This window comes from Saccopteryx leptura, chromosome 1 (assembly GCF_036850995.1).
Source record: "Saccopteryx leptura isolate mSacLep1 chromosome 1, mSacLep1_pri_phased_curated, whole genome shotgun sequence".
NCBI lineage: Eukaryota > Metazoa > Chordata > Mammalia > Chiroptera > Emballonuridae > Saccopteryx > Saccopteryx leptura.
Genome location: NC_089503.1, coordinates 297027736 through 297043186, shown reverse-complemented (window position 1 = coordinate 297043186; position 15451 = coordinate 297027736). Strand labels below are relative to the sequence as shown.

General features: G+C 45.7%; 1 protein-coding gene across 2 annotated transcripts in view; it reads left to right on the top strand.

Moving 5' to 3' along the window:
- Positions 1 to 15451, top strand: part of ANO4 (anoctamin 4) — a 401034-nt gene that overhangs the window by 3253 nt on the left and 382330 nt on the right. For both annotated transcript variants that reach the window (XM_066356852.1, XM_066356843.1), the window contains exon 2: positions 7935 to 8021. In XM_066356852.1, coding sequence (XP_066212949.1) covers positions 7935 to 8021 — 87 coding nt within the window. The remainder of the gene's footprint in view (positions 1 to 7934; positions 8022 to 15451) is intronic.

Below are 15451 nucleotides of genomic sequence, written 5' to 3'. Positions count from 1 at the left end.
AGGTGCAAAGGCCCTGGGTCAAGAAGGAGCTTGTCATATTCAAGGTTAGTTAGAAGGTTAGTATGGCTATAGTAGAGAGTGCAAGTAGAAGACAAGAAGGAAATGCAATTAGAAACAATATTATTTGTTATATTCATTCTCTCATATTCCTTCTACATTTTATATTGCATCTTTTTTTTTTATTGCATCTTTTTTTGTGGACTTGTCCTTCTGTTTAGGGAGTATTGTTCTGTCCTTGGCTTTATAATCTCACTCTCAGCTATGACTATGACATTGATCAGACCAAATGTGAGACAGTGGCTCCAAGTGCAAGGTCAGTGTCTTAGTAGGAGGCCTGTAAACTGAGACCACAAAATTTTCTGCATTTTAAGTTGAAGTGTGGGGTGTGCTGGGACCCAGACAATAATAATGGCACTGTACCTGAATTATTTTATTTTAATCTTACAACAACCTTTAAGAAATTAGTCCAATGTTACTCCATATTCACTCGAAGAAATTGAGGCTCAGACAGATGGAAGAATTTACTTAGCCTTACATAACAAATGTGAAGTCCAAATGCAGATCTAGAGAGTTTGGCTGTGGAGCCTGGGGTCGGGGTGTAGTTAGAAAGAGGCAGAAAATCAAGGGCTGTATGGGTCAATGTGTGGGTAATTCCAGGCAGAAGGCGTGGCTTGAGCAAAGGCTAGTAGACTGGGGATGACCGAAAGCTCAGGACTTGTGATTGGAAGAGGCTAAGGGAAGGGGGTGTGAGAGTCAAGCCTCACCGTGCAACACGGGAATGGAGAGAGGTGATGAGATGACACCGTATAATTTCCTCCTATGATTTTGTCTTATTCAGGTGACTCCTGAATCAAAATCATCAACTCAGAACTTCTCCCTAGTATGTTTATACTATGCTTGTATACCCAGCTGTCTGCTAGATGTTTCTACTTGTCCACCACTCTAGTGTCTTAAAGTCTGTGTGTCCAAAACAGAAGTTCGCTGCTGTCCCTGTTTCCTATAGTTCTAGTAGTACAGCTGCTCAGCTCCATCTATGCCTCAGACTCTAGCCGGGACCCAGGTACCAGAATAAATGAGATCTCCCCATTTCTCTCGCAGACGGCGGGGTCAGCTGGAGAAGGTGGATTTCTAAACTGAGAAGGACAGTGCACTGGTGTAGGGGAGGGGCTGGAGCAGGGAGGGATGGGTTAGGAACAGTTACTTGGAGGAAACATGTTAAAAGGACAGCTGGGAGCAGGAGGGCATTCCAGGGAGGGGCAGCAGCATGAACAAAGGTGAAGGGAAGGGATGATGGGCTGAGAGGGAACCCCTAGCAGGTGGTGCTGGTGAGGATGCCAGCTGAGCTAGGAGAGGTTGGCAGGGGCCAGTGTGCTCTATTCAATCACCCAGGCCAGAATTCTGGCAGTCCTTTTGAGTCCCCCCTGTCACCTCCTGTTCCTCAGTTTTCTTATCTCTAAAATGGAGTCACTCTGAGGTTTAAATGCAATAGTACTTTTATCAGTAAGCATTAGCTGTTACTATCAACTGCCAATCCCAGCCAGTGTACTCTCAGTCGCCAATCTCGTTCATTCTTCTTACTTCAAGTCTTCACTCTGACTATAGTGACAACCTCCCAGCTGGTCTCCCTGCCTCTAGTCCCAGCCCCTCCACACCCCACTGACAAATCTGAGCCCTGATTCTGTTTCTGTTTTTGATTCTTCAAGGGCTCCTCTCTGCTTACAGGTCAAAGTCTAACCTCCCTAGTTTCACAGACAAGGCTCTCAGGGAGCTGACCACCCTTCTCTGCTGCAGCCCTAAGCCCCAGCGTCCCACCATTTAGGGAGGGAGTGGGTTTAGTGTGGCTGACCACACCAGGTCCGCTGAGGTGCCTGGACCTTGCTCTGAAACATACCTCCCTCTGCCTTAATGAGGTCCACCCCCACTGACCCTCCTCATCTGACTTGGTTCCTTTCTTGGGACCTCTCAGGGACCTCTCAGGGTAAGTCCTCTCCCAACAGTCTTCAATTTGGACTATAAGGACAAGTCCCCTCTGTGGAACTGTTTTTGTTTAGATTTGCCTACGTGTTTACCAGAATCCCACGTTCAGTGGAATGTTGTAATAGGCACTGGCTTTTTCGCTGTGGTTACGATGAGGGGTAAAATAGTTCCAATGTTGAGATGGGCCTGATTTTTGTTGTTGTTGGTGGTGTAAGATCCTATGGTTTATGAGTATACCCAAAATAATTGGGTCAAAAAAAGTGTGTTAATTTTGTCACACGTTTCTGTTAGGTTGGCCTCTGAAAACAGTCTACACGAGTTGATGTCTGTCTTGATCCCTACAGAGCCTCATGCTTAGCCCACCAGGCACGAAACTGTCCAGGATCCCTGGCTGGTGACGCTCCTCTGCCCCACTCTGTCTGTGCCTCTCTTCTCCAGCGTCTGCCTGGTGTGTGACAAACCTAGGTTTCCATCCCAGCTCTGTCACTTTTCACGAGTGTGACTCTGAGTGAGTTCCTGAATGTTGTGAGCCGTTAGTTCCTCTTCTGTGTGGTGTAATAATGAGAGCCACCTTGAGTGAGTTGTTTTGAAGCCGACGTGAAATAATGCATGAGAGTGAAATGATGGATGTTTAGCCCAGCGCCTGGCAAAGAGAAAGTGTTCGACAGCCAGTGTCATCTCATTCTACTGCCATTTCATTTTCTGAATGCTCTTTCAGAATTTACATGCCTTGTTTGCCTTGTCATGAATTCTCCTTTTTATTTCTAAAAATATATATATTCATATATAAAATATATATAAAATGTATTTTATATATATAAATATATATACATTTATATATATATGTATTTATATATGTGTATATATATATATTTATGGCACTAGATGTTACATACAGACAGATGGGCAAGACAAATTTTTTAAGTAACAAATAATTATACAGTGACTACTATGTGGCCACCACCCAGGTCTAGAAACAGAGCATTCCCAGGGCCACAGAGCCCACCCTGCACTCTGGGCCCTCCCACAGTTCGGAATGCCTTCTTTTTCCCGCAAATGCAACCACAGTGTCGACTTTTGTGCTAGTTATCATGTTACTTTCTTTACCTTTTTATGCATCTGTAAAGAATATAATTTAGTTTTGTTGTGGAATTTTCATAAATAGAATCATGTATTAGTTTGTGCTGCCTCTTTCATGCAACATAATGATTGTGAGATCTGTCTGTAATATTTTGGGTAGCTTCATTTTTTTTTGCTGTGGGTATTTCATTTCATGAATGTCCTGAGGCTTTTTAAAATATAAAATAAGTGCTACAAACACTTTCTATGCGCTGCCTTATAAGGTAGGTGCCTTTATTAGTCCTACTGTATGTACGGGGAGATGGAGCCACTTAGAGATGAAATAACACGCCCAAGGGTTGAAACCAGGTGTATAATCTAAATACCGACTTCAGAATTTACGGATGTTTATTCATCTCATTCAGAGTCTCAGGTTTTTCCATTAGTTACCTGATTTTTAAAACTTCAACTTCAGTTGGTTCCTAAAGGATTAAGTAGATACTCAAACTCTCCTATAAAATTAGCATTTTTGTTTAATTCGTACACCTTCCTTGATGCAGAGTCACCCTGTACCGTAACTGCCACACATCTTTGTACTTGAGTCTTTTTAAAGATATCGCCACCAAAATTACGCCCTATTTTTACTATTCACATATAATTCCCATTTCAATAGTTTTACCATTCAAATTTATTCACAGCCTCTTCCCAGGTATTCATTACTAATTTAGGCATTCTGCTTCTTTGTTGATTACTAATTTCTGAGTATGTTTTTTCCCTTCATTTGTCAAATGCCCATCCATTGGGATTTCTGTGCTCGTAAATCTCAATCAAGCTCTCCTTTCCTTTTTTCCCTTCTCCTCCTACGCTCTCTCTCTCAGCACCTTTGATGCCATTGACCTTGTCCCTTGAAGGTCACCTCACTTCCAGAATCTTTTAAGGATCTATCGTGGGTGAAGCATTTAAAAAGAATTAAGAACGACAACTTTAGCGCAGTTAGAGCAGTCTGATATGTTTTTGGTCTGGGTTTTGTTGGTTCAGCTCGTTCCACAAATATATACTGAATTATTTGCAAACTCTGCATTTTGTGAAGCTGAATTATTGTAACCATACCACATCTTTCCCCCCAACCCCCCTCAAAAGTGAGATAAGCATTATTGTCACCATTTTCAGGTAAAAAAAACCAAATGGAGAAAAACAAAGAAACAATGACCATTTATTTAAAAACAAAAATCCTTTCGGGTTTCTTTCTTTCCGTTACTGAAAACAGGTACAGGTGTAAGTCTTCCATAAAAGCAAGGCAGTGTCTGAGCAAGTGCAGGAAAGTAATATCCAGCAGACCTGGGTGTGAAGCCCAGGTCGGCTGATTCCCAGCCCAATGCTCTTTGTCTTTGATCACAGCAACGACTCATGAGATTGTAATAGATGGGAAGGGGGAACGGCCACTTGTTTGTTCTTTCATTTCAGGCATTCTTTTCTTTCTTTCAACCAATGAACATATGTTGAGGATATTCTTTATGTCAGGGACAGTGCTAAGCTCCGGAAATGACAAGATTGAATAACACCTAGGTCTGCCCTTGATACAACACACAGTTAACCAGTACAGGCAGTCCCTGCTTGGCAAAAGTTTGTTCTAGTATTGGCTTCATGAAAGACCTACAGTGGTCCTGTGTTCACTAGATGAATGAAGCCCAGAGGTTTTCTTCTTTTCTTTTCTTTCCTTCTTTCTCTCTTCCCTCCCTCCCTCCCTCCCTCCCTCCCTCCCTCCCTCCCTCCCTCCCTCCCTCCCTCCCTCCCTCCCTTCCTTCCTTCCTTCCTTCTTTCCTTCCTTCCTTCCTTCCTTCCTTCCTTCCTTCCTTCTCTCTTTCTCTCCTTTTTTTAGAGAGAGGCAAGGTGAGAGAGAGAGAGAGAGAGAGACAGAAACATGGAGTTGCTTCTGTATGTGCCCTGACCAGGAATCAAACTGGCAACCTCTGTGCTCTGGGACAATGCTCCAACCTACTGGCAAGGGCTTAATTTGTTTCTTATTTTCAGAGAGACAGAGAGAGGAAAGGAGAGAGAGAGGAGGGGGAAGGGAAGCATTCATCTGTTGTTCCACTCAGTCATGCATGCATTGGTTGCTTCCCATATGTGCCCTGACCAGGGATTGAACCCGTGTTTCTGGATGATGCTCTTAACTGACTGAGCTAACCGGCCAGGTCACCTGGAAGGGATTTTTAAATGTACTTGTTTCTTCATTTCTGTCCATTTTGGCTTACTAAAGGTTTCATAGAGATGTTCTGCTTTTGGATCACAGGCAAAAGTGTACAGACACACCTCGTTTTACTGTGCTTCTCTTCAGTGCCCTTTACAGATACTGCGTTTCCTCACACACTGGAGGTATGTGGCAGTCCTGTAGAGCAAGTGTGTCAGCACCCTCTTTCCATCAGGCTCAGGTAGTAGTTAGCATTTGTAGCAATAAAATATTTTAAGATTGGCCCTGGCCAGTTGGCTCAGTAGTAGAGCATCGGCCTGGCATGTGGAAGCCCCGGGTTCAATTCCTGGCCAGGGCACACAGGAGAAGCGCCCATCTGCTTCTCCACCCCTCTCCCTCTCCTTTCTTCCTGTCTCTTTCTTCCCCTTCCACAGCCAAGGCTCCATTGGAGCGAAGTTGGCCTGGGTGCTGAGGATGGCTCCATGGCCTCTGCCTCAGGTGCTAGAATGGCTTTGGTTGCAATTGAGCAACGACCCAGATGGGCAGAGCATCATCCCCTGGTGGGCATGCCGGGTGGATCCTGGTCAGGTGCATGTGGGAGTCTGTCTCTCTGCCTCCTCACTTCTCACTTCAGAAAAATACCAAAAAAAATTTTTTTAAATTAAGGTATATACAGTGTTTTAGATATAAGTATTGTACACTTAATAGATTACAGTATACTGTAAATAAAATTTTTATACGCATTGGGAAACCAAAAACTGTGTGTGCCTTGCTTTACTGTGATAGTTGCTTTATTCCTGTGGTCCGTCAGGGAACCTGCAGTGTCTCCGAGGGATGTTGGTGCAGTCTCACCGCTCGGTGCTGCTGAGGGTGTGCCCGGTACTCCGGAAGCCCCTGGAAGGTGGAGACGGAGTGTTTCTTAGGGGAGCAGTTGGCCGCATGCATTTGCTAGAATTATTTTTCCCATGTTAAAAATAGCTTTAAAATCTTTTTTTTTTGCCCTGGCCGGATGGCTTGGTTCGTTGAAGGATCATCCTGAAGCACAGAGGTTGTCGATTTGATCCCCGGTCAGGGCACATACGGGAACGGATGGATGTTCCTGTCTCTCTCTCTCTCTCTCTCTCTCTCTCTCTCTCTCTCCCTGCTGATTCAGCAGGTCTGGGAGGGGACACTCCCACTTTAAAAAAAAAAAAAAAAAATCTTTTTTTTTTTTGCATTTGACCTCGCTGTTGGTGGACCTGCAGTGGCCCTGATGTGGCCGCGGAGGGACACCGCTGTTATTCTGCCCTCTGGCTCACCATCTGCTTCTGTCAATACTTTCCAACTGCTCCCAAACCCGGGCGCACAGACGCCCCTGCAGATGACTCCTGTTTCCTGCCTCCGACCTGGTGCCTGCAATTCTTTCCTCTGAAGAAAGTTTACCAGCAGAACTTTACCTGAAGAAAGTTTACCTTCTCTACTGACCCACATCACTCTGTCTTTAAAATCTGACTCCCTCTGTTTCCAGGAACTCTTTCTCTTTGAATGCACTTGGCTAATTCTTTACCATTATATTTTCTCCCTCCAACCTATAGTTTTCACCATTGTAGAGCAGAGTTTCAAAGTTTTCCTAGTACCACCTAACTAAAACTTTCAGGTACTTCCTTCAGGCCAGTTTTGCAACCATTGCTATAATGAGTCTTTGTCTCTAACCTGTAGTATTTTATATTAGAGGATCATATGCATTTATTTTGATATTTCAAAATCATTTATTTATGCCCTGCCATGTTTCATCAACACTTTGTAGCAGTTCTCATCTTGATTTGAGCTGTGCTCTCGCACATGCTGTGGTATGCCTGAGTCTCAGCCTGTCCATCACAGACGTGAGGTGGTGTTGCCCTGTGAGGTGGTGTTGCCCTGTGTTAACCTGGTGCGTGAGACGATGTAGGTGAAAATGCAAAGACGTTATGTAAATGTGAGGTTTGCCCCTTCTGTCTAGAACGTCTCCTGTTCACCGGAGTGAGGAATCCAAGATGGTGTGTTAAACTTTTAACCTTAAAGGGAGTCCCAGCCACTTCTGTCTGCACTTCTATCCTGGTTTGGCCTGTGTCGCCTCTTATCAGTCTATTGCTGCCGCCTCACAGAGGAGTCTTTCTGCTTCTCATCTCCCCCTCCTCCCCTCCATTCTCCGTGCTGTGGCAAAGTGACCCAAACTTGTTAACTTGGATTATAAGACACTTCGTAGTCTGGCCACCATTCACCTGCCCTCTCCTTACTGCATTCAGCTGCCCACTCACAAGGCGGTCAGTGGCCTGGGAGCCTCCAGGTGTGGTGTCACTCTCTGCCGGGTGCTTTGCTTCCACTTAGCCCCCTTTTTGTTTCGTCAGATAGTGTTCACCTTTAGGTTTTTGTTTAGCTGTCACTTCCTCCAGGAAGCCTTACATGATACCCTCCAGTCTGGATCAGGTGTTCTCTCACCTGCCGCTCTGCCCCCACCCCCAGGACTCTTCCTGCCTCCATTGTAATAACAGTGACACTGAACTGAAATGGTCAGTGTAGGTAGTCTGGGTTGTTGAAATGTTCCTAGCACCTAGCACCTTCCTAGGCATGATGACTGAGTGAGTATGAGACCTGGAGAGCTGGTTCATTTTCCAGCAATCATATAGTTACACTGTGGTCATGGTGTCTCCCAGAATATAATTGACCTCCTCTTTTATTTTCTTAACAGACAAGGACGTGAGCAGTGGGAGTTATAACCTTTCCTCCGCAACAACAACGGGCAGCTACTACAGTTGTGTCAGCCAGATCACCATAGGTGAGAAATTGTGTTACTTTGTTTTATAAAATTTACTGTTGCCTGGAAGGGTGGGGGTTTTGAAGACTAAGGAAGGAGTAGAAAAATGCAGTTGCATGAGCCTTCATTTTCAGAATTAGAGCTACTACTTGTGGATGTACCTTGCTGGGGCGCCCTCTTGTGGATCCTTATTGCATTTACATAGAAATGGACAGAGGCAGGGTAGTCCAGAGAGATTTTTCTTCATTTGTTTTATCTCTTTCATTTGTGTATCACCTGTATGACTGTGTGCTTACTATTAAAACTGGCATTACTTTTTAGGATTTACAGTCATCTAATTTAAAAAGAAATTTTATATCACCGCTGTAAATAGAAAACATACTTAATTTCCCATAAGTGTGTATGAGATTCATGCCTATAGTATATGAGAAGTATGGATGTATGCATACAATAACAGCAAGCTGGTGCTGCTGAATGCTAGCTGTGCTGTGTGTACCAGCTGCCCTGTCTCCTGACTGCTCAGAAGCTTCAAGTCTACAGCTTGGAGCGTGTTGTTGCCTGTCCTTCCCCTTGACAATGAGGGACCCTTGCAGGAGACAGGAGAACACAGTGTGCTCTCCAAACACTCTCCCAGCAGATCAAGCTTAAACATGTTTTATTTCTGTCAGAAAGGAAAGAGTGACCCTGATTACTTTTCTTTTCTTTTTTTTTTTTGTATTTTTCTGAAGCTGGAAACGGGGAGAGACAGTCAGACAGACTCCCGCATGCGCCCGACCGGGATCCACCCGGCACGCCCACCATGGGGCGACGCTCTGCCCACCAGGGGGCGATGCTCTGCCCCTCCGGGGCCTCGCTCTGCCGTGACCAGAGCCACTCTAGCGCCTGGGGCAGAGGCCACAGAGCCATCCCCAGCGCCCGGGCCATCTTTGCTCCAATGGAGCCTCGGCTGCGGGAGGGGAAGAGAGAGACAGAGAGGAAGGAGGGGGGGGGGTGGAGAAGCAAATGGGCGCTTCTCCTGTGTGCCCTGGCCGGGAATCGAACCCGGGTCCCCCGCACGCCAGGCCGACGCTCTACCGCTGAGCCAACCGGCCAGGGTCCCTGATTAGTTTTCAATTTGCTGAATCCATCCTCTTCCTTCCATGTCCTTTCAACATTCTCTTGATTCCAGAAGCTTGGCCACCACGTTACGAGAAAAAGGACGTTGATGAGAATGGCAGCCAACATCAACTTGTTCTTATTTGCCAGCTGCTGTTGGCCTTTGACATACATTTTTTTTACATACTGAGGACTCTTTAAGGAAGTTATTGTTACTTCCCCATCTTATTAGAAGAGGAAGCATGCTCTTTGCTGCCCAGCCAGAATTTAAGGTGCCCAAGACTTCAATCTAGGTCTGCTTGGCTAAAAAGCTCATGGACTTAAACACTGTGTCATGGTTTCTCCAATTCCAGCAGCGTGGACCCCTATGAAAAGAAATAAGTATAAACCTCTAAGATGGATTTAAGTTACTTTTATTATAAGGATGCTTAAGTGTGTTCAGACAAAAACCTAAGTATATTCCTATACTTCAAATAGCCATAAAAATCAAATCACATTTACCAAAAGATTTTAAAACACTGTAAAGCAAGAAAACACAAACTTACCACATTAATATGATCTGTTGTTATTTTGCTAGAAGGCGGTCGCCACTTGTAAGACGCTGTAGTTCTGCGGCCGAGGGATAGACTCAGACAGGTCACTGCTGGGTACTGTGTGGCGACTCTGCTTGGCCACCAGCTTTCTCTGTCCACCCCACTGTGAAATGTCTATTAATGCTCACTCAGGTGAGGTTATTGGATCCTCATTTGATGTGAATGTACCTTGACATATCCCTCTCTCCCCTTTTCTCGTTCAGTGTATCATTTGGTGCCAACTTGATGGGATCCCAAAAGCAAACCTAAGCACTAAAATTAAGTGGTAGAACTTGGTTCACAATAGGCACCTATTAATTTTTAGGTGGTTACATTCACTTTTAAATGGAAAATAAAAGCAATTTAACAATTCTTGTGGAGTGCTCCTGGGCCCTGGTTTGAAAACACTGACCTAACCTAAAATGCCATTCCTAAAGACATTTACTAAGCACCGGGTGATCATTTTGAGTTCAGAGTAGGGGAGTGACAAGATGAACTCATGGATGAAAGGTTTGTCCAGCGGTGAACAGAATGGGTTTCATGTGGGAGAGTTGGGTGTCTCTGACAGAGTGAGTAGCTGTGACTGTGGTCTTGACGTGAGATGGTAATGAACTCGGGAGGTGGGATAATAGGCAGGTCTGGAGGGGGACATGGAAGAGCTGCCAGGACCAGCCATTGACTGGATGCGGGAAAGACAAGTGTGCCCTGAGGTTATGAGTCAGGGTGACGGGGAGTCTGAACCACTCCTAGAAATAGAGAAATAGGAAGATGATGTGGTGGCCATAGCTTAGATGTGTTGGGTTTGAGATGCCCATGAAACCACTCCCTCCTCAAAATGCCCCATAGGAAAATGGAACTGTAGAGAGAGAGGGCAGGACATGAAGACAACATTGAGTCTATAGAGGGCCAAGGACCAATCATCGGGGGAAGTGCAATTAGGGTAGAAATAATGACAGAAGTGGGTAGACAAAATGAGCACATTTCTTGGAAATCCCAAAGAATTTCTAGCAGGGGAGACTGCGGAGAGTTAAAGTTGAGGTCTGCTCTGGTGACATCCCCAGCGCCATGTCTGTGGATGGTGGGTGGGAGCTAGGTTGCAAAGCACTGAGGAGTGATGAACTGTGAACAGAGACTTCTCTTTTTAGACACTAATGAGTGAAGCAAAGGGGTAGAAGTGAGGACCATCTGGTAGCTAATACTCTTTGGGAGTTTGCTTCCTGCCAAGTACTGTTCTAGGTACTTTTTCTCTGTTTATTCTTTTAATCCTCACAACAATCTCAAGGTAGATACTGTTATTGTCCCCATTTTACAGATGAGGAAACTAAATTCTCTAGAGATTAAAAAAAGTTACTTGAAGATACTAAAATAGTAAAAGCATCATAAGAGCTGGGGTTAGAACCTAGCTAAGCTGTCTCCCACTGGACAAGACGCTTATCACTTGCCATCTTGCAGACTGGCGGGTCATGGGTCCAGTGCCCTTCCCTGGTCTAGTTAGCTGTGAACACCCATGTCAGGGTGTTCTGGGTTGACTTGTCCTTCCCCAAAAAGATAAGTTGAAGTTCTAATGCCTGGCACCTGTGAATGTGACCTTATTTGAGAGTGGGGTCTTTGCTGGTGCAATCCAGTTAAGACGAGGTCATACTTGAATAGGGTGGGTCCTATCCAATATGACTAGTGTCTTTATAAGAAGAGACACAGGAAGAACACCGAGCGATGACAGAGGCAGGGATTGGAGTGATGTGTCTGTAAGTGTAGGGACCAAGGATTGTCAGCAAAATCAGAAGCTGAGAAAAAGGCATGGAACTGACCCCTCTAGGGATTGCAGGGTGAGCTCAGCCTGCTGACAGTTGATTTTATACTATTAGCTCTAGAACTGTGAGAGGGCAGATTTCCGTTGTTTTAAGCCACCCAGTCTGTGGTCCTTTCTTACAACAGCCCAGGAAACAAATGTAGCAGATTCTTACTGACCTACATCATTGTCCCTGACAGACACGCAGTTTTCTCAGGAAGTGATGGGGTAACCAAGAGGCCCCTGAATGCTTGCATTGCCTGACTTCAAACTGAAACTGTAAGGAAATCTATTATTTCACAGGACGGGGAGAGCAGAGGCAGGCCTGCCCTGCAGAAAGGTTGAGGGGGCTGCTCAGTGATGCGCAAGACCTTCTCCCCTGTGCTCTCCTCAGAGCATTGCTCTTGCTGATGGCGGCCGGGGGCTGCCGTGCTTCCAGGACTTGCATTTAGCCACAGCGATGGTCAGTGGTCGGTGGTCGGAGGGAAGGGAGCTTTGACGCCTTCCTCAGGCTTTTTCTTGGAGAACTGAAACTCTTTCCTCCAAAGTATCTCATTGACTTCTCTTATCTCATTGGGTGGGAGTGGGCCACATGACTCTCCTTCCTGCAACATGGACAAGGGAGATGAAATTACCCTTTATCTGTAGACCCATGTTGCTTGGGGGGAGGGCAGTGAGGGTGAAGTCCACTTGTCCTGAGTCACGTGGCTGAGTGGGGTTGGGATGAATCCCCAAACAAAATATGATTCTGTCAGGAACAAGAGGAGCAGATGGATTCTGCACAGGCATCAGGCTGTGTCTGAAGCCCACAGTCTGTTCAGCAGAAAACACTTTTGCAATATTTATAGTAAAAGTAGAAAATTATGTACAACCTCAGACTCAGATTGGAGGGAGGGAAGATCGCTGGATCATCCAAGGAGTCCTTTCTCAAGCTCCTTCTGTTTTCCTTTATCCCATGAACTTCGGTCCTTCTTACAGTAGAGTCATCTCACAGAGAAGTGTCACATTTGTGAGGAAATTCCATTTAAGAAAATAGCACACTTGTGGATTTCTTGTGAATGTACTTCCTATAGGAACCTATGTCCTGCCCAAAGCAGAGTTGTCCAAAAATTTCAAGAACCAGAAAAGTGACTCCTTCTGAAATCTATGTATCCATGAGACCCTTAGATAACTCCTTATTTTCCGGGAACAAATCCCATTTAGCCCATGTATGAGAGACTGAAGAACTTTACAGTGAATTAAAATTAACATCATTCTTTCTCAAGACAGCCTACAATTTTGAGTGTCCCTTACATGTCTATGATTTTGGGTGTCATGGGTGTTAGAAGTCAACATGAGCTGAGACCCCATTTCCTTCGTGGGGAGAGGGTGGTGGGTGAGGGACACTTGGATATCAGCTGTTCCTTTGAATGATTGGTTATCCTCTCAAAATACTCTGACCTCATTGCTATTTTTAAATTTAGCCTGGTCCATTTATATTTCAACATAATTATGCAGATCTTACCATAGCTCATTTTTATCAATAACACAAATTAAAATATTTGCTAATGAACACCATTTCTGGAGTAAATGATGTAGTAATTTCCTAAACTTCAAAAAAAGACTTTTTTTAGCTGAACAATATGAACAATATCTTTCCAAAATTAAGAATATGCTGTAAATCAGCTATAAGTTTATTAAAAGTGATAAAACCTGAAACGGTGGTGAGTCCAGAGATTCTTGGGACTGTTAAACGCAGAACTCTTATACGGTGCCCTGTTCTGTATAGTGGCTTCCTAGGAAGATGGGGCTATGGAAAGAGAAGACTTTCTGAATGAAGCTGCCAGGCAAGTCCTGCGATGCATCCACACACAAGATGTGGTTGAAGCCTGGGGATGAATAATCTCCTTCTAAAATAATAAACCCGCCCTGGCCGGTTGGCTCAGTGGTAGAGCGTCGGCCTGGCGTGCAGAAGTCCCGGCTTCGATTCCCGGCCAGGGCACACAGGAGAAGTGCCCATCTGCTTCTCCACCCCTCCCCCTCTCCTTCCTCTCTGTCTCTCTCTTCCCCTCCCGCAGCCAAGGCTCCATTGGAGCAAAGATGGCCCAGGCGCTGGGGATGGCTCCTTGGCCTCTGCCCCAAGCGCTAGAGTGACTCTGGTAGTGACAGAGCGATGCCCCGGAGGGGCAGAGCATCGCCCCCTGGTGGGCGTGCTGGGTGGATCCCGGTCTGGCACATGCGGGAGTCTGTCTGACTGTCTCTCCCGGTTTCTAGCTTCAGAAAAATACAAAAAAAAAAAAAAAAAAAAAAAAAATTAAAATAATAAACCCACTAAAAATGACCGTACTTACTGCCTCTGTGCTGAGGGCTCTACTCACACCGAACACATTGTCCTGTAATTATCCCTCTTGTGAAAGGACTCTCTGGTGTACCTAGAACATAATGGGCTTCCACATTTTGTAATAAAAACATAATGAGGACATCACTTTAAAGGTAGCCTTCTGGAATTTCATTTCTATGGCCCAGGACATTCTTCGCAGATGTGGGAGATCCAAGAGTGTCGATCACAAAAATAAACAAACTTGCATCAGAGGGTTGGCCCCGCAAACATGTTGAGGGCTAGTCCCAGGTCAGTAGTATCACTCAGTCTTCTGCTGAACCCTGAGAGTTTGTGGTCCCGTTGAAGATCTCCAGAGGCTCCAGAGCCCTTGCTCCAGGAAGAGTCACTGACCTCCACTGCGTTCCACGCAGTCTCCTTCCAGCCTGGTGACTCGCCGGGAAGGGTGTCTTGAGAACGGAGTCAGCCCGTTCTTGTTGGTCAGCATTTCCTGTTCCCTGGGCATTCTGGTCCAGCAAGATCCCGCCATGAAAAATTGTTCAGGAGGGAATAAATAACCTAAGAGCAATTTGCGGGGAAGCAGGCCCCGTTTCCAGCCCCAAGAATCCATCTGGCCGCCTACTCTCTTAGCGAGGCAGGATGGCTCAGTGGTACAGAGTGCCTGTGTTGTTTTCAGTGAGCCTGGGCTTGAGTCGTGATGGTTATCTCTGTGTAGCTGTTGACCTTGGGGAAGTAGCAATGTCCCTTAGCTTCTGTTTCCTCATCTGTCAATGGGAATAATAGTCCTGCTGGACAGGGTTATTGTGAGGTTTAAAATCAGGTGCTGTGTTGCCTGACCAGGTGGTGGCACAGTGGATAGAGCGTCGGACTGGGATGCAGAAGACTCAGGTTCGAGACCCCGAGGTCGCCAGCTTGAGTGAGGGCTCATCTGGTTTGAGCGAAAGCTCACCAGCTTGAGCCCAAGGTCGCTGGCTCAAGCAATGGGTTACTCAGTCTGCTGTAGGCCCTCAGTCAAGGCACATTAAAAAAAATAAAATTAAAAAAAAATAAAATTGAAAAAAAAATAAAATAAAATCAGGTGCTGTTGGTAGAGCTTTAAGTATAGTGATTTTTAGTGACTTTATTATTTTATGACAGTGAAGTAGATTGTTCATTTCCAGGCTTCAGTCATGTCTTCTCCGTGGATAAATACCAGATTCACGACTCTGGGCCCATTTCTCCTGATCCTCTTTTTCACTTTTTCTAGTCTCCTGTCAGACATCTCCACGTGGGTATTTCTACTAAAGCCCTAACTCTTCACACCTGAAAACACACCCAGCCTTCCTCAGTCCTTGCAAAGGCAGTCCCGACAGACACAGTTAGGCTGAGGACAGCCACTGTTCTGTTGGCCAGAAGTCTTCCCTGACCTCTTGTCAGCGAGAGACAAAGCTGCCCGGCAGCCCACACGTCTTTCCTTCCGTGCCAGCGTGGGCACCTGTCTCAGATCCTCTCTTCCGTTCCTGCTGGCCCTTACGTGTGGTCCCTTAGGAGCGCTCACCTGGCCTCCGCTGCGCAGCCTCTCTCTGGCATCGTCTGCTCGCTGCTGGCATCTGGGAGGAGTTCAGTGGACAGTGCTGTCCCTGAGTGCCATCCCCGAGCCTGGCCTCATGCTCGTGGCAGGGAGAGGGGGGAGGGAAAG